General features: G+C 43.2%; 1 protein-coding gene across 5 annotated transcripts in view; it reads right to left on the reverse strand.

The window, feature by feature from the left end:
• Window positions 1-357: 357 nt before the first annotated feature.
• Window positions 358-26,634, reverse strand: part of pde10a (phosphodiesterase 10A) — a 662,262-nt gene continuing 635,985 nt past the window's right edge. For all 5 annotated transcript variants that reach the window (XM_070889659.1, XM_070889660.1, XM_070889658.1 and 2 more), the window contains 2 exons: window positions 25,633-25,721; window positions 358-3,846 (listed from right to left, as the gene is read on the reverse strand). In XM_070889659.1, coding sequence (XP_070745760.1) covers window positions 3,738-3,846; window positions 25,633-25,721 — 198 coding nt within the window. In that variant the 3' untranslated portion in view covers window positions 358-3,737. The remainder of the gene's footprint in view (window positions 3,847-25,632; window positions 25,722-26,634) is intronic.

Raw genomic sequence — 26,634 nt, forward strand, 5'->3', positions numbered from 1 at the left:
TTTACTGCATTAAGGCAAGTCAAACTGGTAGGATCAGAGGACATCAAATTTAAATTAATGAAATATAAATTTAAAACATTGGAATAATCTGCTAGCTAAGGTAAGGTAGTAAATGTAAAGGAATTGGAACACTGAAAGTGCACTTGGGTGCTCAGCTGGTTGAGTTGGAGTGCGAGAGTCTTCTGGATTTGAGCTGCATGACATTTTCACACCTTTGACTTTTCCTTGTGGGAGAGTTAAGATACATGCTTCGATAGCCTGCATAGCTGTTTCTTATCCTAACTCTTATTTGTTAGATTTCAACAATACACATTCATTGCAACTATAAGCTTAGAAGAAACTCTGGTACTGCCTTAATCTGTTTGGTTGGTTTGAGCATTTATTTATAAATAATCAATGGTGTAATAAATGGCTTTAAATGCTCTATAGTACAAACATAAGGAGTATAGTTTTTTTTAAATACAAAGACTGCAAATGAATAGATGAAAAAACTTACGGAACATATACAATATTTATAATTTATAAACTGGAAGTTAAGACACCTCAAAATTATTGCACTTGCATTTTTTTCTCTTACAGACAATGTCCCGTTACTACTTGACACGTATCTACTCTGGAATTACTTCTCTTGTAACAGAAAAGCCCATCCAAAACTTTGGACTTTTTTTTTTAAACCAATGTACTATACTCAGTGTAAAAATTAATTTACAATAACATTGTTACATTGTTACAGTGTAAATGTACATAACCAAGATCACTTGCAGTAAACAGTTGCCTAAATATTAACATTTGTTACATTGAAACATTACATTTTATAATAAAGCTGAAGTGGACAGTTAGTCAGCATTTTCTTGTATTTACAAGTGACGTTGAAGCTGCTTAGGCAGCAGGCGTGATTGGTAATATGCTACGAAGTTCCAGTTTGTTTGTACATATTACATGCACACAAAGCATTCCATTATAATAAGCACAGAGAGTGCAAAAATTCCTTTACAACTTCCAGAAGAAACTAGAGCTAACAAGATGGACAGCATCTTGAATAGACTAGTGCAACATACTGCAATATTAGAAGTACTTTGAAAGGCCCATCACATATCCTACAGTTCTATGGTATGGCTTTCCACAATGGATATTAGGGATGTAAATTAAGTTCAAATGATTCAATATATTGGCAATTTGAAGGATTTCCTTCATTTTGCAAGTATTAAATATTCGCACATCATTGATGGGCTGATCACTGTGTAGGAGTAGATATAAATGCCAGGAACATCCTTCTTTCTGTCTGTGTTATGTGTGATTTAGTTTCCATTTTCCCCTTCTCCACCTGTCATTTTTCCTTGTTTAGCTAAGATGAGGAGGGGATGCAAACTCCCTCAAGGTCGTATTACCAAGATTTATTTTCCAACTGTTGAGAGTTTGCTAACAATCACACAACCCACTTCAGTCAGTAGGGCTAGACTGCATAGGCCTCTGTATATAGCCCCCGAGGCTTGGCTACCCAACCCATAATGTCTTTGTAAGAGAAATTTGGCATTCGGGGTACCAGCGGGACAAGGGTTAAAGTGCTGGTTCCAGTACCAAGGCTCCAGAAGTTATTAATTCAATAATATTCCGACTGGATACGATGTGAGAACCTAAACAGACATTGATAAGACCTTGCGAAGGGGCTCGAGGCAGACTCACGGGCATCAAGGAGAATCAACAAATTCTGACCAAATGAAGTCATTCTAGTCACGGCCTAAGGTGGTCACGAGGGTCTTGGCCTGTCAATCCAAAGTAGCACTAATAAGGTAGTCCAATTAGAGAAGTAGCACTGATAAGGTAGTCCAATTAGAGATCTAAGGAGGTCTTACCAGGGAACGGAGGGGTTTTTGAAATGTATAAAAGTTGTCCGATTGTGCTGTTCGGGGAGCATCTCCACTCACAGGCGGCTGTGATGAGAGGTGTTCCCGGACGTTCGTAATAAAAGATCGTTATACCTTGCCATCCGTCTCTGTCTGCTAACTCCGGGGGCTGTTAAGCGGGTTGGGGCGAGCGTCTACCCTCTATATTAGGGGACCCACTCGTGAGAGGAGAAGCCTTCCCATTTTCCCCTTACATCTTGGTGACTAAGTTTCTTTTGACACTTGTATGTCTCACCTAGCCTACTAGTTACGTCTATAACTATAACTTGTGAAAAGTATTTTTATATCTCTAATTGCATAAAATTAATTTTTTATTTCAGTGGTGGTTGGGGAGATACTGCTGCATATTCTTGTTAAGTGAACCATGAAGACGCAAGTTAAAAACTCCTGGAATAAGTCTTCTGTACAGCCATTGTCACATTAATACTATCCTTTCATCTGTTAGTAGGAAGTTCACTTCCAGCTTGACCAGTCAGGTGGATTCACAGTTTCCTTTCCCAAATGCAACACCTTGCTTCAGTACACTACTCCAGTTTAGGAACAGCTGAAACATACTCAAATATTGGTCCGTCTGGCTGGGATTAAATAATTCAACTACTTTAGCTACCAATAACATTGTGGTGGTTCAGTCAACTGGTATGATGTTTATTGTAGGGCACCCATGAGTATCAGTTGGTGCCTCCTGTAGTGAGACACCCCATGGTATCTTGTGGTACGGTGCATCACCAACCTGAAAACTCAAGTATGGCACTCAGTGAGTGAACAGGTAAATTCCCACTTCCCATCACTCAAACCATTCACCCATTTATAAACCAAGAGGGAAAAAAAGATCTTGAATTTACAATTCAAGTGTCATTAATGCAGGCAGCAGATCTTGAAAAACTCTTTACTGCATTGCTATTGTTCTGTTCTTCCTGTCCAGCATCACATGCTAGGAGACAGGTAAACAAATAGGTGTGGAGAAAATTATTTTAATTTTTAAAATTTTTTTGTGACTTAATTACCAAACTCAAGTTCACCTAGTTTTATCCAGGCTGGAGAAACCTCAGCCTACTGCTGTTCATCACAATTATTGCTCAAACTAGTGATGTAAAACACGTGTCTTAACCAGCCTGTTACAAGGCCGGAGAAACACATTGCTTCACACTGTCCTTCAAAAGAGCTTGTATCCCATGACTTGCTTTCATTTACATTCCCAATAGAGACCTCGCTATAAATTTCCTAAACCATTACCATTTAAAGTAGCAACTGCCCGAGGATGGCTGAAAGGTTTCAATCTTCTTTTTGCAATTTGCATGAATGATGCATGCTGTCATCAGTTCAATAATATTTCAACAATATTTGTCACTCTCAGACTACAACTAATACAATGCAGTCTCATTCTATACATATCTTCGTGAAATTCTAATATGTAAACCATCTTTGAGACGAAAATAATGATTTCAGGCCAGTACTGTTTTTCAACCCAGGCAGAATATTGTAAGTACCATTGTAGATGCTTTATCAAGTGTAAAATTGCATGGAAAGTTCCTGCCTGTCTAGGAGTAAATATTAAGGCCACAGCAATACAGCATACAAGAAAGGGCCAATGTTCTCTTTTAAAAAAATTTCATGTTATTTTCAAACAGAACAGATTTGCTAAGACAGCTAGATCTGATGCTTTAAAGCAAATGTTAAACCTCCAAATGACTTGTGTTATTAGCTAGAAAGGGAGTCATGTTGTCATGGACTCATGAGGTAATGTCACTGTATTACCTACAGTAACAGGTTTCCCTTCCCAATTCAGAGTCAAACATTTAAAAGTGGAGCATTCAGAATGGAGCATCAATTCCATCAATTCTCAATTTTTACAGGAACGTTCTTCGAGGAAGCTGCCTGGCCATGAGCCAACCCCGAGTTTGCTTTTCCTTGTATAACTTTCTCCCATTGAGCGAGGTTTTCCCTAAAAAGCAGAAATGGACACAGTAAATTTAAAATGCGATCCTCCATTGTCAAGGGGATAATCTTACCAACATATTATTGAAATTCAATGTTTAAAAATAATTTATGCTCATCAATAGGTGATGGCAGTGCTTAGGAATGAACTCTTCCTCCTCCCCTTGAAACCAGTAGTGGGATAAAGAACCTGGATCAAGGTATGTCCTTGGGGTGAGATGGGATACAGAACTGCACTACATGAACATTCACAAATCCTAACATCACAAAACATAAGCTTTCTGCAACAACGTGACTTTGCTATTTCCTGAATTGTGCATCTTTGTGGCTTATCCAAGTCAGTTTTACCAAAATGGTGCCCGTTATATCATTTTAAATGTTGTGGGTTCATGTTCATTAGATCTGGACCGAGGCTCCTGAAATTAATTCCACGAGACTAAGTCCAAAATAATTTGGATGCAAGTCACCTCTGGTTCCTAGTATTGGATTCAGATGCCCATCTGTTTGAATTCAGTGAATAATAATAACAACTTTTATTTATAAAGCGCCTTTAACATAGTAAAACGTCCCAAGACGCTTCACAACAATTTTACAACACCTTAGATAGTGACCATTGAGGGAAAGAAAGAAAAAGCAGGAGAAGGAAGTGTAAGAAGAGGTTAAAGGCTTGGGTCTGAAACGACAGCCAAAATGCTCATACAGATAAGACACAGGCGAGAAAACTAAAAAAAATAAATTCAAATTATATTGTAAATAACACAATGTGAATACAATAGTAAAATCATTATAATAAAGATTAATTATAATTAAACAAAATTAATATATACCATAATTATAAATTAAGTTAAAATGAGAAAATCAGCAATTGATGCAAATTAAATCAGTTATTAACTTTCTTTAAGATTCATTCCTTGACAATGAATGCTCTTCATGAATGAATGCTTCTCTCCCACCAATATTTTACGTAATCAAAATACTCAATGTACAGAAAGCCTATTTAGTATCTGAGAATGATACATCACAGAAGGAGGTCATTCAACCCATCGTGCTGGTTCTATAAAAGAGCTAAATTAGACCCACTCCTCTGCTCTTTCCCCATAGCCCTACAATTTGCTCGCCTTCAAGTATTTATCCAATTCTCTTTTGAAAGTTATTACCGAATCTGCTTCCACCACCCTTCATGCGGTGCATTCCAGATCATAACAACTCGCTGTTTAAAATGTCGTCCCCTCATGTCACCTCTGGTTCTTTTGCCAATTAGCTTAAATCCGTGTCCTCTGGTTACCACTCTTCTGCCTCTGGAAACAGTTTCTCCTTATTTACTCATCAAAACTTGTCATGATTTTAAACACCTTTAGCAAATCTTCCCTTAACCCTCTCTGCACTAGTTTCTCTACTTAACTGAAGTCTTTCATCCCTTGTAGCATTCGAGTAACTCTACTCTGGACGCTCTCGAAGGCCTTGAAATCCCTCCGAAAGTGTGGTGCCCAGAATTGGCCATAATACTGTGGCTGAGGCCTAACCAATGTTTTATAAAGGTTTAGCATAACTTCCTTGCTTTTGTATTCTATACCTCCATTTATAAAACCAAGGATCCTGCATGTCTTTTAACAGCATTCTCAACTTGTCCTACTTTGAAAGACTTGTGTACGTACACCTCCAAGGTCTCCTCACTTTTCCTTCCAAAATGAATCACTCCACACTGCTCTGCATTAAATTTCATCTGCCATGTCTGCCCATTTCACCAGTCTGTCTGTGTTCTCCTGAAGCCTGTTACTATCGTCCTCATTGTTTACTAGATTTCCCAGTTTCGTGTCATCTGCAAATTTTGAAATTATGCCCCATATAGCCAAGTCCAGGTCATTAATATGTATCAGAAAGAGCAGGAGGCCTAATACCAATCCATGGGGGACACCACTGCATCTTCCTTCCTGTCTGAAAAAAATATGTTCACCACTACTCTCTGCTTTCTGTTCCTTAGCTAATTTGTATCCATGCTGCCACTACCCCTTTAATCCCATGAGCTTCAATTTTGGTAACAAGTCTATTATGTGATATTTTATCAAGTGCCTTTTTAAAGTTCATATACACAACACCAACCGCATTACCCTCAGCAACCCTCTCCATTACTTCATCAAATAACTCAATCAAATTAGTCAAACACAATTTGCCTTTAACAAATAAGTGCTGGCTTTCATTTATCTGTCTCTCTCTTGCCCCCCCAGTCTCTCAATCTCCCGCTCCCCCCCCCCCCCATATTTTTCCAAGTGCCAATTAATTTTGTCCCGAATTCACGTGCCTACAAGTTTCTCCACCACCGACGTTAGGTTGACTGGTCTGTAGTTATTGGGTTTATCCAACTAATAGCTCCGGTTGGGGTGGTGTGTAGAATGTTTCGGTGCAAGGGGTATTGCAGCTGTGTGGGGCGGACTGGTTGGGCTGGGTGCTCTTTACTTTTCCACCATTGTTCATAGGTTTATATGTAATCTTCAGGGTTACTGACCGAGAGCCGTGTGGCTCTTTGTTGGCCGGCGCAGACACGATGGGCCGAAATGGCCTCCTTCTGCGCTGTAGATTTCTATGTTTCTATCGCTCTCCCCATTTTTGAACAGGGGTGTAACATTTGTAATCTTCCAGTCCTCTGGCACCACTCTGATATCGAAGGAGGACTGGAAGATTTTGGCCAGAGTCTCCGCAATTTCCTTCAGTAACCTAGGATGCAACCCAACTGGACCGGGAGACTTTTTTCTTTGAATTCTGCCAAACATTTGTGTCCTATCTAATTTCTCTACTACATCCTCCTTTACTGTGATAATGGCAGCGGCCTCTTCAGTAGTGAAAACAGATGCAAAGTACTCATTTAGCACCACAACCATGCCCTCTACCTCCATAACAAGATCTTTTTGGTCCTAATCAGCCCCACCATTCCTTTGACTACCCTTTTAGTATTTCTTTGTTTATAAAGGACTTTTGGGTTCTCTTTTATGTTTCCTGCTAATCTATTTCATGCACTCTCTTTGCCCCTCTTATTTCTTTTTTTTAGCTCTCCCCTGTACTTTGTGTATTCAATTTGGTTCTCTACTGAATTATGAACCTGCCACAAGCCTCCTTTTTCGGTTTCATTTTAATCTCTGTATCTTTAGTCACCCAGGGAGCTCTAGCTTTGGAAGCCTTTCCTTTCCCCCTAGTGGGAATATGCCAAGTTTATACCCAAATTATCTCCTCTTTGAAGGCCTCCCATTGTACAGCGACTGTTTTACCTGCCGATCCCTGATTCCCATCCACCTTGTCCTTGCCCATAACAACTTTAAACCTAATGATACTGTGATCACTGTTTCCCAAATGCTCCCCCACTGAAACATACTCCCTTTTTCCCCTTCCCTATCTTTCCCGAATACATTGTAGCCAGGAATAATAAGTGTGCATTCCTCCCCTTGTTTGAACCAAGGTCTCTTTTTTTTGCCATTATATCATAATCCCATGTGGCTACTGTGGGAACGCAAGCCTGCATTTCTGAAGCGCTTTGTTCAGCGCAGACTGGAGATATCGAAAGGGTTAAAGGTTGGAAGATTGAAGTTTGGATTAAAACAGGATGTTTGGATCGAAACAGGCTGCTAGACGATATGGAGCCATTTAGCAATTTAAATGTGTCTATCTGATCACCTGTGTGTTTTCCGTACTTCATGGTGGGAGTCGATTTATGGCAGAGAGACTTGACTTCAGGATAATGAGTGGCTGGTCATTTATCTGTATGTTGAGTATTTGAGTGTAACTTCTTACTATGCGAATAATAATCTGAGTTGTGTATAGTAATTCATGACATTGTCTGTATTTGAGTGTACCTTGTTACTATGTGAATAATCTGATGACATTGTCTGTATGTTAAATGATCTGGTTTGTGTATAGTAATTCAGAAAGCAGTTTGCCGTGATTTCAGGACAATGCCATTTTGATTCTACATCATCTGCATGTTAATTGTCCAAATGTACTATGCAAAGTTCAAAGGCCTTTTTGGTATAAAGATGAGAGTTTGACGCACACACATTAGACACTAGACACTGGACATTCGGAATGTGTGTGTCTCACAAGCAGCCACGGAAATCGGAGCAAGCAGAGTGAAGTGTTTCAGTAGCATTTATACTGGGTTTGTATAGTATGAATGTCTAAATAAAAGACCTGATCCTGCCTTGACTACAACTGAGTGTGTGTGTAAATCAACGTTTAAAGCAACGAAGTGAAAAGAGCAAGAAAGCTGTACAACATATTGGTGAGCCCGACGTGATTTTCAAAAGTTCGTTGGCTGAGTTGTTCGAAGAAGTGTTTCCCACACATCAGTTCGAGGGGTGAGCATTCTCTTCATTGTCGTGACTTAAAGGGATCTCCAGTTAGTAATGGGAGGATCAGGGAATATTCCAGATGAGGTCCGGTCATTTCTTAATGAGTGGATTGAGTCTAAAGGGGGACCATATGGGATAAGGCAGGAAACAATAACAGGAGGATGGAGAGAAACACAGCAGTCCTTAGTGGAGAATGTCCGGTTAAAAAACATTAAAGTGTTTGGGTTAAAAAGTGATAAAAAGAGAAAAGCATTAGTGGTGCAGTGTCTAATGCTGGGGATTCAAAGTTAGGAGAAGAGGCTGAGGCTAGAGATAGGGAAGTCACAGAACTGAGAGAGCAGCAGTGAGTAAAGAAGTAGAGAATTGGTGATTTTAGGCATTCGGGGCAGCCAAGACTGTTCTGACGCTGGATCAGCATCTTGCTGATGAACTGAACCGTAATCAAGATCTAGGGAAAGGAATATCTAAGCTGCAGCAAATGGTAGTATTAGGTTGCCCAGAGGAGACAGCAATTGATAAAGCCGGGTGGTATTCGAAGGATTCCCCAGGTCAGAGTTGAAAAGAGGATTAAGGGACAGGGAGAATGCCCACCATTTCCATCCGCAACTCCTTTGTCTTCTCTGACTTTGGAGCCTCGAACCATAGAAACATAGAAAATAGGTGCAGGAGCAGGCCATTCAGCCCTTCTAGCCTGCACCGCCATTCAATGAGTTCATGGCTGAACATGAAACTTCAGTACCCCCTTCCTGCTTTCTCGCCATACCCCTTGATCCCCCGAGTAGTAAGGACTTCATCTAACTCCCTTTTGAATATATTTAGTGAATTGGCCTCAACTACTTTCTGTGGTAGAGAATTCCACAGGTTCACCACTCTCTGGGTGAAGAAGTTTCTCCTCATCTCGGTCCTAAATGGCTTACCCCTTATCCTTAGACTGTGACCCCTGGTTCTGGACTTCTCCAACATTGGGAACATTCTTCCTGCATCTAACCTGTCTAAACCCGTCAGAATTTTAAACGTTTCTATGAGGTCCCCCTCTCATTCTTCTGAACTCCAGTGAATACAAGCCCAGTTGATCCAGTCTTTCTTGATAGGCAGTCCCACCATCTCGGGAATCAGTCTGGTGAATCTTCGCTGCACTCCCTCAATAGCAAGAATGTCCTTCCTCAAGTTAGGAGACCAAAACTGTACACAATACTCCAGGTGTGGCCTCACCAAGGCCCTGTACAACTGTAGCAACACCTCCCTGCCCCTGTACTCAAATCCCCTCGCTATGAAGGCCAACATGCCATTTGATTTCTTAACCGCCTACTGTACCTGCATGCCAACCTTCAATGACTGATGTACCATGACACCCAGGTCTCGTTGCATCTTCCCTTTTCCTAATCTGTCACCATTCAGATAATAGTCTGTCTCTCTGTTTTTACCACCAAAGTGGATAACCTCACATTTATCCACATTATACTTCATCTGCCATGCATTTGCCCACTCACCTAACCTATCCAAGTCACTCTGCAGCCTCATAGCATCCTCCTCGCAGCTCACACTGCCACCCAACTTCGTGTCATCCGCAAATTTGGAGATACTACATTTAATCCCCTCGTCTAAATCATTAATGTACAATGTAAACAGCTGGGGCCCCAGCACAGAACCTTGCGGTACCCCACTAGTCACTGCCTGCCATTCTGAAAAGTACCCATTTACTCCTACTCTTTGCTTCCTGTCTGACAACCAGTTCTCAATCCACGTCAGCACACTACCCCCAATCTCATGTGCTTTAACTTTGCACATTAATCTCTTGTGTGAGACTTTGTCGAAAGTCTTCTGAAAGTCCAAATATACCACATCAACTGGTTCTCCTTTGTCCACTTTACTGGAAACATCCTCAAAAAATTCCAGAAGATTTGTCAAGCATGATTTCCCTTTCACAAATCCATGCTGACTTGGACCTATCATGTCACCATTTTCCAAATGCGCTGCTATGACATCCTTAATAATTGATTCCATCATTTTACCCACTACTGAGGTCAGGCTGACCGGTCTATAATTCCCTGTTTTCTCTCTCCCTCCTTTTTTAAAAAGTGGGGTTACATTGGCTACCCTCCACTCGATAGGAACTGATCCAGAGTCAATGGAATGTTGGAAAATGACTGTCAATGCATCCGCTATTTCCAAGGCCACCTCCTTAAGTACTCTGGGATGCAGTCCATCAGGCCCTGGGGATTTATCGGCCTTCAATCCCATCAATTTCCCCAACACAATTTCCCGACTAATAAGGATTTCCCTCAGTTCATCCTCCTTACTAGACCCTCTGACCCCTTTTATATCCGGAAGGTTGTTTGTGTCCTCCTTAGTGAATACCGAACCAAAGTACTTGTTCAATTGGTCTGCCATTTCTTTGTTCCCCGTTATGACTTCCCCTGATTCTGACTGCAGGGGACCTATGTTTGTCTTTACTAACCTTTTTCTCTTTACATACCTATAGAAACTTTTGCAATCCGCCTTAATGTTCCCTGCAAGCTTCTTCTCGTACTCCATTTTCCCTGCCCTAATCAAACCCTTTGTCCTCCTCTGCTGAATTCTAAATTTCTCCCAGTCCCCGGGTTCACTGCTATTTCTGGCCAATTTGTATGCCACTTCCTTGGCTTTAATACGATCCCTGATTTCCCTAGATAGCCACGGTTGAGCCACCTTCCCTTTTTTATTTTTACGCCAGACAGGAATGTACAATTGTTGTAATTCATCCATGCGGTCTCTAAATGTCTGCCATTGCCCATCCACAGTCAACCCCTTAAGTATCATTCGCCAATCTATCCTAGCCAATTCACGCCTCATACCTTCAAAGTTACCCTTCTTTAAGTTCTGGACCATGGTCTCTGAATTAACTGTTTCATTCTCCATCCTAATGCAGAATTCCACCATATTATGGTCACTCTTCCCCAAGGGGCCTCGCACAATGAGATTGCTAATCAATCCTCTCATTACACAACACCCAGTCTTAGATGGCCTCCCCCCTAGTTGGTTCCTCGACATATTGGTCTAGAAAACCATCCCTTATGCACTCCAGGAAATCCTCCTCCACCGTATTGCTTCCAGTTTGGCTAGCCCAATCTATGTGCATATTAAAGATACCCATTATAGCTGCTGCACCTTTATTGCATGCACCCCTAATTTCCTGTTTGATGCCCTCCCCAACATCACTACTATTGTTTGGAGGTCTGTACACAACTCCCACTAACGTTTTTTGCCCTTTGGTGTTCTGCAGCACTACCCATATAGATTCCACATCATCCAAGCTAATGTCTTTCCTAACTATTGCACTAATCTCCTCTTTAACCAGCAATGCTACCCCACCTCCTTTTCCTTTTATTCTATCCTTCCTGAATGTTGAATACCCCTGGATGTTGAGTTCCCAGCCCTGATCATCCTGGAGCCACGTCTCCGTAATCCCAATCACATCATATTTGTTAACATCTATTTGCACAGTTTGTGTGGCAAAGTTAGGTATGGAGGCGGAGCAGTTAGATGCCTCTTCGGTTTTGTTGTGTATCTGTAAAGCATGCATTCCCATGTTCTGCCATCAGGGAGTGCATCCCCTGAAGTCCCAAGGGATCCCAGCATCCCTTGGTACCACTGTATATAAATCGGCCCCTGAGGCCTGCTCCTCACTCTGGAGTGTCTTAATAAAAACTGAGGTCACTGTTACTTTAACTTCCCTGTGTGCAGTCTCATCTGTGTTAGGAACACAATAACTGGCGATGAGTATATGAATCCAACACAAGAATGCAGCAAACTGTGGGCATCCTGGAGAAGTTCTCGGAGGGTGAGGACTGGGAAGCGTATGTCGAACGGCTAGACCAGTACTTTGTAGCCAAAGAGCTGGACAGAGAAGGAAGCGCTGCAAAAAGGAGAGCGGTCCTCCTCACGGTCTGCGGGGCACCGACCTACAGCCTCATGAAGAATCTTCTGGCTCCGGTGAAACCCACAGATAAGTCGTATGAGGAGCTGTGTACATTGGTTCGGGAGCATCTTAACTCGAGGGAGAGCGTGCTGATGGCGAGGTATCGGTTCTATATGTGCCAGCGATCTGAAGGTCAGGAAGTGGCGAGCTATGTCGCCGAGCTAAGGCGACTTGCAGGACAATGTGAGTTTGATGACTACCTGGAGCAAATGCTCAGAGACTTTTTTGTACTGGCATTAGCCATGAGACCATCCTACATAAGGCCATTGCGATAGTACAGGCGTTTATGTCCACCAGTGATAACACCAAACAAATCTCTCAGCACAAAAGTGCTGGCAATGTTCATAAATTAACTGGAACTGTGTTTGCGAGCAGAAATGTACAGGGCAGAAACCACGAGTCTGCAACTGCCAGCAGGTATCAGGTGACCCAAATGACTCAGAATCCACAACAATGAATGCAAGGCAATTCACACCTTGTTGGCGTTGTGGAGGCTTCCATTCAGCCTATTCATGCCACTTCAAAGGGTATGTTTGCAAGAGCTGTGGAACAATGGGGCACCTCCAACGAGCTGCAAGCTCTGCAAAACCTGCTAACTACCACATGGTAGAGGAAGATCGGTCCATGGTGCATCAAAGCAATTTCAAGCCTCAGAGAGAGGAGGCAGATGCTGAAGTACACGGGGTGCACACATTTTTGACGAAATGTCCACCTATAATGCTAAATGTAAAATTGAATGGCTTATCCGTAGCCATGGATCCCACGTGTGGTGGCCCGGTATCGACTCTGACTTAGAGTACTGTGTACGGCAATGCAGCGTGTGTGCTCAGTTGAGCAACGTGCCCAGAGAGGCACCACTAAGTTTGTGGTCCTGGCCCTCCAGACCATGGTCAAGGATCCATGTCGACTATGCGGGCCCGTTTCTCGGTAAAATGTTCCTGGTGGTGGTGGATGCTTTTTCAAAATGGATCGAATGTGAAATAATGTCGGGAAGCACCGCCACCACCACCATTGAAAGCCTGAGGGCCATGTTTGCCACCCACGGCCTGACTGACATACTGGTCAGTGACAACGGGCCAAGTTTCACCAGTGCCGAATTTAAAGAATTCATGACCCGCAATGGGATCAAACATGTCAACTCGGCCCCGTTTAAATCAGCCTCCAATGGGCAGGCAGAGCGGGCAATACAAACAATCAAACAGAGCCTCAAACGAGTCACAGAAGGCTCACTCCAAACCCGCCTGTCCCGACTACTGCTCAGCTACCGCACGAGACCCCACTCGCTCACAGGGGTGCCCCCGGCTGAGCTACTCATGAAAAGGACACTTAAAACCAGACTCTCGCTGGTTCACCCCAACCTGCATGATCAGGTAGAGAGCAGGCGGCAGCAACAAAATGTATACGATGGTCGCGCCACTGTGTCACAGGAAATTGAACTGAATGACCCTGTGTATGTGCTAAACTATGGACATGGTTCCAAGTGGATCGCGGGCACAGTGATAGCTAAAGAAGGGAGTAGGGTGTTTGTAGTCAAACTAGACAATGGAGAAATTTGCAGAAAGCACCTGGACCAAACGAGGCTGTGGTTCACAGACTGCCCTGAACAACCCACAGCAGCCACCACCTTTTTCAAGCCCACAACACACATCCAAAGGATCAACGACACCACCCCGGACCAGGAAATCAAACCCATCATGCCCAGCAAGGCCAGGCTCAACCAGCAGCCCAGCAGGACCAACAACACGCCAGCCCAGCGAGGGCACAGCCAACACACCAGAAAAGACATTTGTACCGAGACGGTCCACCAGGGAAAGAAAGGCTTCCGACCGCCTCACCTTGTAAATAGTTTTCACTTTGATTTTGGGGGGCGGTGGGTGCGAGGGGAGTGATGTTGTGTATCTGTAAAGCATGCACTCCCATGTTCCGCCACCAGGGAGTGCATCCCCTGAAGTCCCAAGGGATCCCAGTATCTCTTGGGAGCACTGTATATAAACCGGCCCCTAAGACCTGTTCCTCACTCTGGGGTGTCTTAATAAAGACTGAGGTCACTGTTACCGTAACCTTCCTGTGTGCAGTCACATCTGTGTTAGGAACACAATAGGTTCCTCAGACGCTTCACACTCCACAACATTACACACAACCTTCTGGTAATGAGGAGAGTGGGAGAAGCACGTTCGGGCGGACAAGGCGAGAGCAGGATCATGATTCCTTTACTCCCTATGGTGCTCGTGAAGGGAACACTAACCCAAGTGGTTTTGGGGATTCCTGGTATGAGCGAGGAGGGATAAAGTTACAGGACATGAGAACTATCCTTGGTGAAGTGGGATCTGCACCGCTTCAGGATCTTAATAAGTTTGCCCAATGGTGGTGTAATATTCTGGGATGGTGTCAGTCAGGGGACATATCGGAAAAACAGAGCGTTCACATGATTCTGCGAGTTTTCGGCGTTTTTTTGTTGTTGCAGTTTTGTGTAGCCTGTTGTAGTCCTTTTGTGGCCCTTGCACACTAATTGAGTAAGTGCTCAGGGCCATAAAAGGACACCACTCAATTTCATCCGCGAGGGGAGGGGAGAGACAGGAGAGAGAGACAGGAGACAGAGAAGAGAGCAGAGAATACAGAGAAGAGAGGAGAGAGAGAATGCAGAGAGGAGAGAGGTGAGAATACAGAGGAGAGAGAGAGGAAGGAGAGAGAGAGAGGAGATTTGGAGGTTAGAGGAGAGTTGGAGGTTAGAGAGCAGAGGTGGCATTGGAAAGGGGCCAGTCTGAGTTGCAGAGGGGCCAGTGTGACAAATGTATAACCAGCCTGTTCAGCAGCCATTCCTCTCATCATAGAGGATGAGTGGCCAGAAAGCATTAATGAAGACTGCCAGAACCAGACCCAGAGCTCCATGGTTCAATGAACAGGAGTTGCAGGAGCTAGAGACAGATGTGAAGCACAGGTACGGTGAACTCACCCGGGATGGGCGTGGCAAGCCTCCAACAGTCCAATACCGACGTCTTTGGATGGACATAGATATAGAAAATAGGAGCAGTGGTAGGCCCTTTGAGCCTGCACCGCCATTCAATATGATCATGGCTGATCCTCTATCTCAACACCATATTCCCACTTTTTCCCCATACCCCTTGATACCTTCTGTGTCTAGAAATCTATTTATCTCCTTCTTAAATATATTCAGTGACTTGGCCTCCACAGCCTTCTGTGATAGAGAATTACACAGGTTCACAACCCTCTGAGTGAAAAAATTTCTCCTCATCTCAGTCCTAAATTTCCTACCTTGTATCCTGAGACTGTGACCCCTTGTTCTAGACTTCCCAGCCAGGGGAAATATCCTCCCCGCATTTAGTTTGTACAACCACGTTAGAATTTTATACGTTTCAATGAGATCCCCCCCTCATTCTTCTAAACTCGTGAATACAGGCCTAGTCGACCCAATCTCTCCTCATACAACAGTCCTGCCTCCCAGGAATCAGTCTGGTGAATCTTCCCTGCACTCCCTCTATGGCAGGTATATCCTTTCTTAGGTAAGGAGACCAAAACTGCACACAATACTCCAGATGTGGTCTCACCAAGGCCCTATATAACTGTAGTAAGACATCCTTGCTCCTGTACTCAAATCCTCTTGCAATGAAGACCAACATACCATTTGCCTTCCTAACTGCTTGCTGCACCTGCATGTTTGCTTTCAATGACAGGTGTACAAGGACACCCAGGTCCCTCTGTACATCGACACTTCCCAAGCCATCACCATTTAAACAATACTTTGTCCTTATGTTTTTCCTACCAATTACTTTAGTTTACCAAGTTGCAGTGCAGACCTTAAGACTTGCTCTTCAACCCTCTTTTTGTGTGAGGCCAAAGATGGAGGAGTGCCACCCCTAAGATGACATGGTTATCAGTTACATTGCAGTACAGTGTGTGAGACAATTAATGAATCAGCTTGGATGTACATCATGAGATGCGGAATACTTTTCAGTCACTCATAATTTCCCTTTGCCATTGGTCTTCTCAATGAAGGACTTTCAACAAGGTGCAAAAAAGCCTCCATTAGCTTACACACATTTCAGTCAGTTTTATCACATCCAATTTAACATCACCATCAGAAAGATAGTAATGCAACATTGACCTAACTTCTTTCCAACAGTCCCACTGAAATAGTGCAGAATTCGACTGGCTGCTGTGATGTGATGGCCACCAGCACTCCCACCCAGCCGATGTGCCAGAGCTGCCCCAATGCACTCCCTCTCTCCCTCCCAATTGATGCCGCTCACATTGCTCCCTCCCTCCCGATTGATGCCGATAATACTGCTGCCTCCCTCCCGATTGATGCCGATAATACTGCTCCCTCCCTCCCGATTGATGCCGATAATACAGGTGCCTCCCTCCCGATTGATGCCGATAATACTGCTCCCTCCCTCCCGATAATACTGCTCCCTCCCTCCCGATTGATGCCGATAATACTGCTGCCTCCCTCCCGATTGATGCCGATAATACTGCTGCCTCCCTCCCGATTGATGCCGGTAATACTGCTCCCTCCCTCCCGATTGATGCCGATAATACTGCTGCCTCCCTCCCGATTGATGCCGATAATACTGCTCCCTCCCTCCCGATTGATGCCGATAATACTGCTCCCTCCCTCCCGATTGATGCCGATAATACTGCTGCCTCCCTCCCGATTCAACCTGCTCACAATGCTGCCTCCCATCCGATCTGTGATTGCTGGTGCACTGCTGCCCACCTCAGACCTGCTTTTCCAGAGCGGTCCTTCTGATGGGTGTCAGGATTGCAGCAAAAGTGATCAATATGGGGATTATCTGACATCCAGAATGGGCGGGCGGGACACTGCGACGTGGGCGGAACCCTTCCCCACCAATCTTCTGCCGGGCGGATCCTTGACGGGAGATGGACGGTTACAGAGGAATCGCCCAGAAAACGGCTATTTCCTGCGGAACTTTGGCGGCAGGGGGCGGGACATCGATGAATTTCGGGCCCTCCATGTTTGCAATTCATCCTGTTTCACCCAAGCTCTGTGCACAAGCCTGTTTAAAATCTCTAAATTGTTAGCTGATCTGTTACAGCAGGATAATGACAGTATTTCAAGTCAACTAGAAATGTTTGAATCTAATGGAAAAACATCTGCAGTTCAGCCAGTGGAAAAAATATATAAACTAAAAATGTTTATTGTACATATTGATGGTGCAGCTGTAATGGTGGCTCACCCATTCCCAGATGGGTTACTTCCTTTTGTACTGAGAACTGACTTGAATCAAACAGATCTCAATTTCCCCATAATTTATGCAATTGAGATGTATATAATCCTAAATAAAGTTGGAAACTAAAACCTCAATCAAAAAGTGAAATTCATTGTCTGAAATACCAAAACATTAAAAATAATATTTGTTCTAAAGAAATGTGTACAGCTGCAATAATGCATAGACTCCATGAATGGATATACAGGACTGCCAGATGGACCTACTGTTTCAAGTTGATTGAATAATACTTTTAAGTGTGTTAAGTAAATATATTTAAAAAAATTAGTTAAGAGTTGGATAGTAATTTAAGACATAAGACTGGATATAGAGTTGCTGTTGGATAAATTTCATGAACTTGTTATAAATTTGCAAATTTCCGATCATTTGGTTCTTATCACCTTTGTAGACAGAGTGGCCCAATAGAAATTGCTGCCACAGCTGTGGCTACAGAAACATCTTTTTAGCCACATGCACTAATTTGAGTAGAAACCGCCTTACATACACTCGCACAAAATGATAAATGTACTTCACATGTATATTTACTTTTAAAAAAATCTACCACCATTTTGTAACCAAGGAAGTAAAGCTCTCGCAATGATCAAGAAACATTTGCACACACTGGCCCCAAGTTTCCCCATGATTTGCTCCTGATTTTTAGGAGCAACTGGTGTAGAACGGAGTATCTTAGAAATCGGAATTCTCCACATTTAGTTTGCTCCTGTTCTAGTCAGGTAGAACAGTTTCACTTTGGACACAGAATTTCTTTTTCAAAAGGGGGCGTGTCCGGCCACTTACGCCTGATTTCAAAGTTTCGTGAGTGAAAACTTACTCCAAACTAACTTAGAATGGAGTAAATGAAGATTTTTGTACACTCGAAAAAACCTTGTCTACACTTTAGAAAATCAGGCGTAGGGAACGAGGTGGGGGGGGTTGGGGAAGTCATTAAATTCTACAATCAATCCTTAGTTATACTTATACAAATATTATACAAATAAATCCAACCTGAATAAAAATTTATAAACAAAGAAAAGATTAAATAAACCATGTTCCTACCTGTGTGAAAGTGCTTCAGGCAGGCCTTTCATGTTGGAGACAGGCAGCGGTGTGGTATCAGTGTCTCGACGGCAGCGGCAGCAAGCTTCGAGCTGAGCTGCAGTGCTTGAGGCAGGCCTTCATTCTCTTCATGGCTGGCCACGAAGAAGCAGCACTGGACGGACCCGAGGCCATTCGGCCATGAGATATCAGCGGCGTCAGTGGCTGGCCGGCAGCCGAAGAATCAGCGGACCGATGTGAGGCCATTCGGCCATGAGATAGCAGCGGCGTCAGTGGCTGGCCGGCAGCCGAAGAATCAACGCAGGACACACGCAGCTCATTAAGGTTCTTGAGGCCATTCGGCCACGCTTTAGGGGCGGCGTCAGTGGCTGGCTGGCAGCCAATGAATCAGCAGCGGACGGACATGAGGCCATTCGGCCATAGGATATCAGCGGCGTCAGTGGCTGGCCGACAGCCAAAGATACAACAGCAGCCTTCGAGCTGTGAGGGAGACTGAGGCCATTTGGACAGGGAGAGGCAGCCACATCGACAGTTTTATATTTAAATTTTCAGAATGGGTGCTGCATTGTCAACACCACGTATTATTGCAAAGTTGAATTGGCACTCTTATTTCTCCAAACACACAGTCCTTACTTTGCATGCACCAATGCAGCACCTGTTCTGCAAGTTTAGCAGTGAAAAGCTGAACTCACTGATTTCAGCAGGTGATTTATTCAGCAGTGCTGCACACACAGAAATATCAAAAAAAATTAAATTACAAGCCTTTGCAGAAACAAATCTTCACTTTTTCTGCAGTATTTTAAAAAATGGCCGAGTGCCAATGTTTGTGTGAGACTGCGCGTGCGCGCATGCTCCAACGCGCACACGCAGGGTTGCCGGCACCACGAAGGCTAATTTAAATTGTACCCACCCCCTGCTACTTAGAAAATCGTCGCAAGTGTTAGGCTCCGCCCCCTGCTGCGATGAGCGCGCCACGCCAAGCAGACATCGAGCTCCAAGGAGCTCGAGAATATCGGACTTTTTTTTAGGCGCAGTTTTCGGCGCGAAAAACAGGCGCCCAGCTCGGAGCTGCGCCGTTTTCGCCACGGCACGAAACTTGGGACCATTGTTTTTTATCTTACCATTTTTACCAACAAATGCACATAAAGGCTAAAATACATGCAAATATAAGTATTGAAGTCACATGTCCAACATTGGTGTCTATTACTCATTTTTAATTTATTAATCAGAAATTATCTACTTCAGAATCCCTAGTTAGCCATGTGGCTAGTGACTAATGTACTGGACAGCACTGGTCTAATCTAGTAATGTATGAGTTGGTTCACACTGCAAACTGTTAAGGCTAAGAATTGCATAGGATATTTCCAGATAAATTCCATTTTTGGACCTTGATGGGATTTTAGACCTTAGATATTAACATGCATTCCAAGAAATGTAAAACAGCAACCTAAAATCAGAATGACAACATTAAGAAAAAGTGTTTTATTTCTTTAAGTGATTTTGATTGTGTCTAATAACAAAATGTGATCTAACATTTTAACACACGAACATATGAAATTAACAGGAAGAGACCAGCTGGTCCCCACACTCATGATGGTCGGAGCATCATGACTAACACTTCTCCACCCCCAATGGAATTATAGGATAACCCAGTTATTTCCTATTATAAGGGAAAATACTTTATCAATTTGTTTAATAAAACAGATTGCCTTCATACATATCATTCTTCTCTCCTGAAATGTTAATACTTTTGATAGAAATCAGAAGGTATATTTTATGCCAGGCATCATCATAGGCAGTCCCTTGAAACAAGGATGACTTGCTTCCATGCCGAAAAGGGATGAGTTCACAGGTGTTTCAATGAAGGACCTAATATTCTGTATCCCGAACTACATGTTGAAGGGGTGGAAGATGCCTGTGCGTGGATTTTTTAACGTGTGGTGACCGTTGCACACCAGCCACCACACGGGCTTGACAGAGCTAGGTCTTGGTCCAGTGGCAAGGGTTAACCAAGATGACTGGAGACCAGCTCTGCTGCATGGACCTAGTGCGCACACATATCGCAGTGTGGGCTGGCCCATGCTACCCCTAGGCCCTCGCCGCTGCTGGGCCCCGAACTCTCGCCGCTGCTGGGCCCCGAACTCTCACCTCTCCTGGGCCCCAATCACATCCCTCTACGAACTCTTGCCGCTCCTTCGCCCGGACCTCACCACTCCTGCTGTACCTGCCCACACTGCAATCAGCCGTCGCCCTCCTGCAGCAGCATGCGCTGCTCCCTGCTCCCTCCAATGGCCCCGGCCTGCTGATGGTCTTGCAGGCCGGGATCGCGTCGATTTCCAGGCCAGGTCACCGCACACTGCCAGGCATTACATGCAATAATCTCAAAGCAGAGCACTGAAAGGGGTTGCAAACCAGTGAAGCATTAACAGCTATTTGTTCCATCATTATCACAGTTATCCACCCATTCCTAAAAAGGAAATATGCTGCCATTAACAGGGAAAACAAAACATTTGCTTGTTAAGCACTAATACAAAAACAAAATACTGCAATGTTTCTGTCGAAAGGTCACCGACCTGAAACGTTAACTCTGTTTCTTTCTCCATGGATGCTGTCTGACCTAAGCATTTCCAGCGTTTTCTGTTTTTGGTGGCTTGTTAAAACCTAGTTCATGACCTATCACAAGCAAATGTGGAATAATCTATCCTTCATTGATTGTATTGCAAGAATGAAATGACAAGATTTGGAACCACTATTGACGGAAGGATTATCTAAGCCACACAGAATGGGTGTAGAGGTCCTTGTTGGATATGGACCAGAACAGCAGCAGGTAGCCCAAGAGTGTAGACTGAGTTAAAGACTCACCACTCACAGAACAAATTACCCGAGGGAGCACAAATGCTGGAAAAAAATCAGCTAGCCTGACCTCATAGAGGAGCAGTACATGGTGAGGCTCAGACACAGCCAAAGTGTTGTGAATGAAACATGCCATTTGGTGCACAATGATTTCCTGAATTAATCAATCCATCAGAACTGTAATAATAGCGGTAGTGAAGATCAGATCAGCGTGGTGGCTGTAAAAGATATAGGAGATACAGAACTGACGGAAGGATTCTCTGAGCCACAGAGAATGCTTGCTGGCTATGGCACAGCACAACAGCAGATAGTTCGACTTGCAACCAGCTCTGATATACCTGTGTTTATGCCAGGGCTATCATGTGATGCAGTCACTCTAAGCAGTATATTTTCTGAGGCAGGATCTATACTGCCATTTGTACAGATCTTTGTTATGGCATGAACAGGACAGCAATGAGCGCCAAGTGGCATGTCCTCTACTGTTGGTAGCCATGTCCTCATGATACACATCCATTTGTGAAAGCAGAGAATGGAAAGCATCCATGAGTTCTCTGAATCCCTCCTTCGTGGATGTCTGCAATCTTTCGCAAGAGACTTATCAGCCATGACTGTTTCTTCAATTATAAATTTCAAAGCATCTATAGATAACAGTCTGGGCATTCATGAGAGATGCTCCTACTGTAACTATGATCTGCTTCACTGACTCTGTCACTGCAGATGCCAAGTGTAGGATAAATTATGACAGCAGTAATATGGGAGATGGCAGTGCATATTTGGATGTTGGACTTCTTCAATCATGGGTGTTTTCCAAAGTCCTGTGTAGGGAACCTGGTAACTCCAACAATGAGCAAATATTGTAGTGTCTTCTGATTGAAAGCTGTCTCACTGTGGTCTCCATCTCTAGGTAATTGAGGAAGGCCACGCAACAGCTCGAGACTCCACCAGAATCACCACGTGGTACTTTTTCTTCATGATTACTTGGTCCATCACCTGGTTATTCCCTCATTACATCAATAGGCACTAGTTTCTATGCTGGTACTACAGGTGCTGCTGTATATTTAGTTCCATTTTCTCTGTAAAGAAAGCACAGGGCACTTAATTAAAATATAATACATACTTATTCATTTGTACATTGTAGGTGAATTATTAAATGCTTAGACATTACCTCAATGTAGGAGCAGGTTGATTAGGATTCTTATGTTCATCACAGAATAAAGGATTAATGTTGGACGTACAAGGATGTCTGAGCAACCACTCAATGTCAAGCAATGCCAAGCAGTGTCTCCCTTTCAAATGAATTGCATGAGCATGGCTTAGAGAGGAGGGAAAGTCCTTTCTTGGGCATGGGAGATGTGGGGGGATGCCACTGGTCCCATTTTTTACACCAGCTTTACCTAGAAACACAAGAACAATGAGGATTATGACCAAGTTCTAGTGCTCCTAATATCCAAACATTCATTTTCTATTTGCAAGACTGAGTAACAAGTAACTGTTTTAACCCAGTTTCCATATGTGGCCTTCAGAACAATTTGAAGAATGTGACCTTTTAAAATCAGACTCATTCATGCTTCTCCTCTGCCTGAAAAAAATTATTTGAACATTTTCCACATATATGACGCCATTTCCAGTTAAAGAAAGGGATCTATTTCAGTTGTTCATCCATTCATAGTTCTTTTTGACACTCAGATTGAAAAAATGATCTACTTCAATTTGTTCAATATATGTTATGACAAAAATGAATCATTTTTATCTATAATGGGTTATTGAATTCTTTCTTGCTGGACACAGCAACATAAAGTTATAATTATCCTACTAGTTTTTGTCGTGCCTGTTTGCTTGGCAGGAATGTCTGTGTGGGCAAACACCATTTTGAATTCTATAAATAGACCACCTAAACTAGTAATGAGACACTCTTTAGCATCTTTTTTTGTGACATCTTCAAAGGAATTTGGAGCAAAATCTTGGGTGGAGTTACCCTATCATCATCATAGGCAGTCCCTCGGAATCGAGGAAAACTTGCTTCCACTCCTGAACTGATTTCTCTGGTGGCTGAACTGTCCAATAAAAGAGCCACAGACCCTGTCACAGGTGGGACAGACATTCGTCGAGGGAAGGGGTGGGTGGGGCTGGTTTGCCGCACGCTCCTTCCGCTGCCTGCGCTTGACTTCTTCACGCTCTTTGCGTTGAGACTCAAAGAGCTCAGCGCCCTCCCGAATGCACTTTCTCCACTCGGGCGGTCTTCGGCCAGGGTCTCCCAGGTGTCAGTGGTGATGTCGCACTTTACCAGGGAGGCTTTGAGGATGTCCTTGTAACACTTCCGCTGCCCACCTTTGGCTCGTTTACCATGAAGGAGCTCCGCATAAAGCATTTGCTTAGGGAGTCTCGTATCTGGCATGCGAACTATGTAGCCTGCCCAGCGAAGCTGATCGAGTGTGGTCAGTGCTTCAATACTGGGGATGTTAGCCTGGATGAGGACACTGATGTTGGTGTGCCTATCCTTCCAGGGGATTTGCAGGGGATACATCGTCCATGCCTCAGATCCATATAGGAGGGCGGGTATTACTACAGCCCTGTAGACCATGGTGGTAAATTTGAGAACCTGGTCTTCAAACGCTCTTTTCCTCAGACGGCCGAAGGCTGCACTGGCGCACTGGAGGCGATGCTGAATCTCCGCATCAATGTCTGTCTTTGTTGATAAGAGGCTCCCGAGATATGGGAAACAAAGGCAGACATTGATGCGTAGTTGCCCTAAGCCCTAAGGCCAGTGATGGCTATATGCTGGCTATATACATTATACCTATGTAAATCATAACTAACTGTTCTTCAAAGGTCAGGTTTATGTTGAAGGTCAGTACAGGTTTTTGTTAGTTTTAACATGGAAGAAAATAGTAAAGTTTGTCATTACTTTAACTATATCCTTTATATTGTTTTTTTGGCTGTTTCATGTTCAATAAATTAATCTAGTGGTTTATAGCTGGAGCCACAATATAATGAGAGTGTATATTTGCCTTTGTAGACAGGATCACATGACCTCATGTAATTATATTCCAGTAAATAATTGCAGTGACAGGATTCTGTGTTCGGCTTCTGGGTCTCACTACATTTACCTAGATATTGGTAGGTAAAGGCACTCTTTTTGTTGTGTGACATTTTTTCATTTGAGAGCCCTTTTGACAGATGCAACAAACCTCATTTGAATATGATGTTAAAAAGTAATCTGGATTGATGCTTGATTATAAGGAACTGAAATTATTCCGGTGGTACTTTTTCTTTGTTCGTCACAGTTGGCATACAACATTCCGCAAAAAATACTGCATTTCTCCCAAATGAATCCAGTCATCTACTGCCGTGGGAATTTGCAGTAAGTGGTTACACCCCTTCAAAGCGGTACTTAGGAACTACCACCGTGAATATAGCAGTAATGCCTGCTTTAAATTAACAATAAAATCTTACCTTAACTGGGACAGATAGAAACTGCTTCATTTTTTTTCTTCTCCTTCAGACTTGGAAGGGTAAAATCCCCTGAAGTACCAGAAAGAAGCAGGACTCCCCCACTATCACCGGTCCTTCGATCTACTCTCATGGTGGTGATGGCCTTGGCAAATTTCTCTGAGGTCTTTGCTTGTGTAAGGGTATTGAATCAGGTTATATCCGTGAATTTCCCTCTGTTTCTTGCTGGAATCCACCTTTCCATCTGAGATGAATTGACTGGGCTTGAAGTTTAGTATTGCAGCAAAACTACATTTGAAACAGGCAGCCATATTGATTTTAATTTGATATCCTTTACTGACAAAGGTCATGCGTGTGCAGGCACTAGTGAACCCAGTTTAAGATGTATTGCCTATGGCCTTTTGGGGGCTGGGGATGAGTACATTGAGAGAGGATAAAGTTCTTTTGTGTTGATGTTTATAATGAAGGTTGATTTTATAATCACTGGGGCCTGCACCGTTATCAAGAGTAAAGGTTTCCTGATGATGCCATTTGCAAGTTTGGAAGAGTTTTGTTCCTAAAATTTCTTGGATGGTTTTCTTTTGCAGAATTGTGAAGGAAGAAACCCGAGATGATTTCCCATGTTTCTAGCATTTAATCACAAAACAAGGCCTTTTTCAACATTCTAGACCTAACCAGCCTTTTCAGCTATTTCGGACATTTTTTCTTCAAACTTTTTGGAATTGCCGACAAAGTTAGACAGATACTGGGACCATTAAGTAGATCTACACAAGCTTTACCAAACATTATTACGCTTTTTATTTCTATATGCTTATCTCAAATATGGGGTGGGGTGAATTGCAATATCTAATATACTGATGCAAACTAAGATGGGCAATGATGGAAACACCTACCTGCAAGATTTTAGCAGTTGAGAGCTCGCTGGGAAGATGTCTGAAAGTGTACGATAACAAGGCAAGGCTACAGCATTGTAGAAACTAATCTGTGCAAAAAAAAAAATTGGAGATGGTTACTTTAAACTATCATAAAAACACAAATGTAACAGTAATAAGCTATTCAGCACTTCAAACAAGCCTAACAAAAAATCAATCTCAGTTTTGAGATGTTCTATTGACCTAGCCTCAACAACTTTTTTTTGTGTATGGAGGCGGCGGGGGGGAGTGAAAGTTACAGATTTCTACTACCCTTAATGTGAAGAAGTGCTTTCTGACATCACCCCTGAATGGCCTAGCTCACACTTTGAGGTTATGCTCTCTTATACTGGACTCTACCTTATATTCTAAAGATATTCAACCTGTGTGTACTGGAAAGGATTTCAGGGAACAGTGATAGTTATGACGCTCAGATTTGATCAACGTTTATAATGAAAGACACTCAGAACTTCTTTTCATTGGAGACAAGACAACTAAAAGATGATCTAGTTCTTAAAGTGCTGAGGGCAGGTACATGAAAGCAAGGGCCCAAAATTCACCACCATTTAGCTCCAAATTTTTGGAGGTATCAGTGTTTTTTGAGCTAACTCACCGAGGATATAATACCACCCTTAACAGGTAACGGACGATTTTTTTAGTTAAGGTTTTTATGACGTCACTCAGGGTCAAACCCATCCATAACGCCATTTGTGCCTGTTTTTGCGAATTTTGTCAATAAGGTTTTTTTCAAAAATGGCGCTGGGACCATCTTCGAAAACATTGCTTTACCAAATTGGAGTCAGATAGAAATCGGCGTTACAGGTGCCATCTTGTTTATCGGATCTGAGTTATAGATTTTGGAGGGAGGGAACAAGACTTATATTATATCCAAACTAATTAAAAATGTTTGTTTGTGCGGAGGGAAAGAGAGAAACTTTATTTATTGCAGTAAGTTGCAAGTTGAAGTTCCGCTGCTCACCGGGC

The sequence above is a fragment of the Pristiophorus japonicus genome, chromosome 9, assembly GCF_044704955.1.
Source record: "Pristiophorus japonicus isolate sPriJap1 chromosome 9, sPriJap1.hap1, whole genome shotgun sequence".
Taxonomy (NCBI): Eukaryota; Metazoa; Chordata; class Chondrichthyes; family Pristiophoridae; genus Pristiophorus; species Pristiophorus japonicus.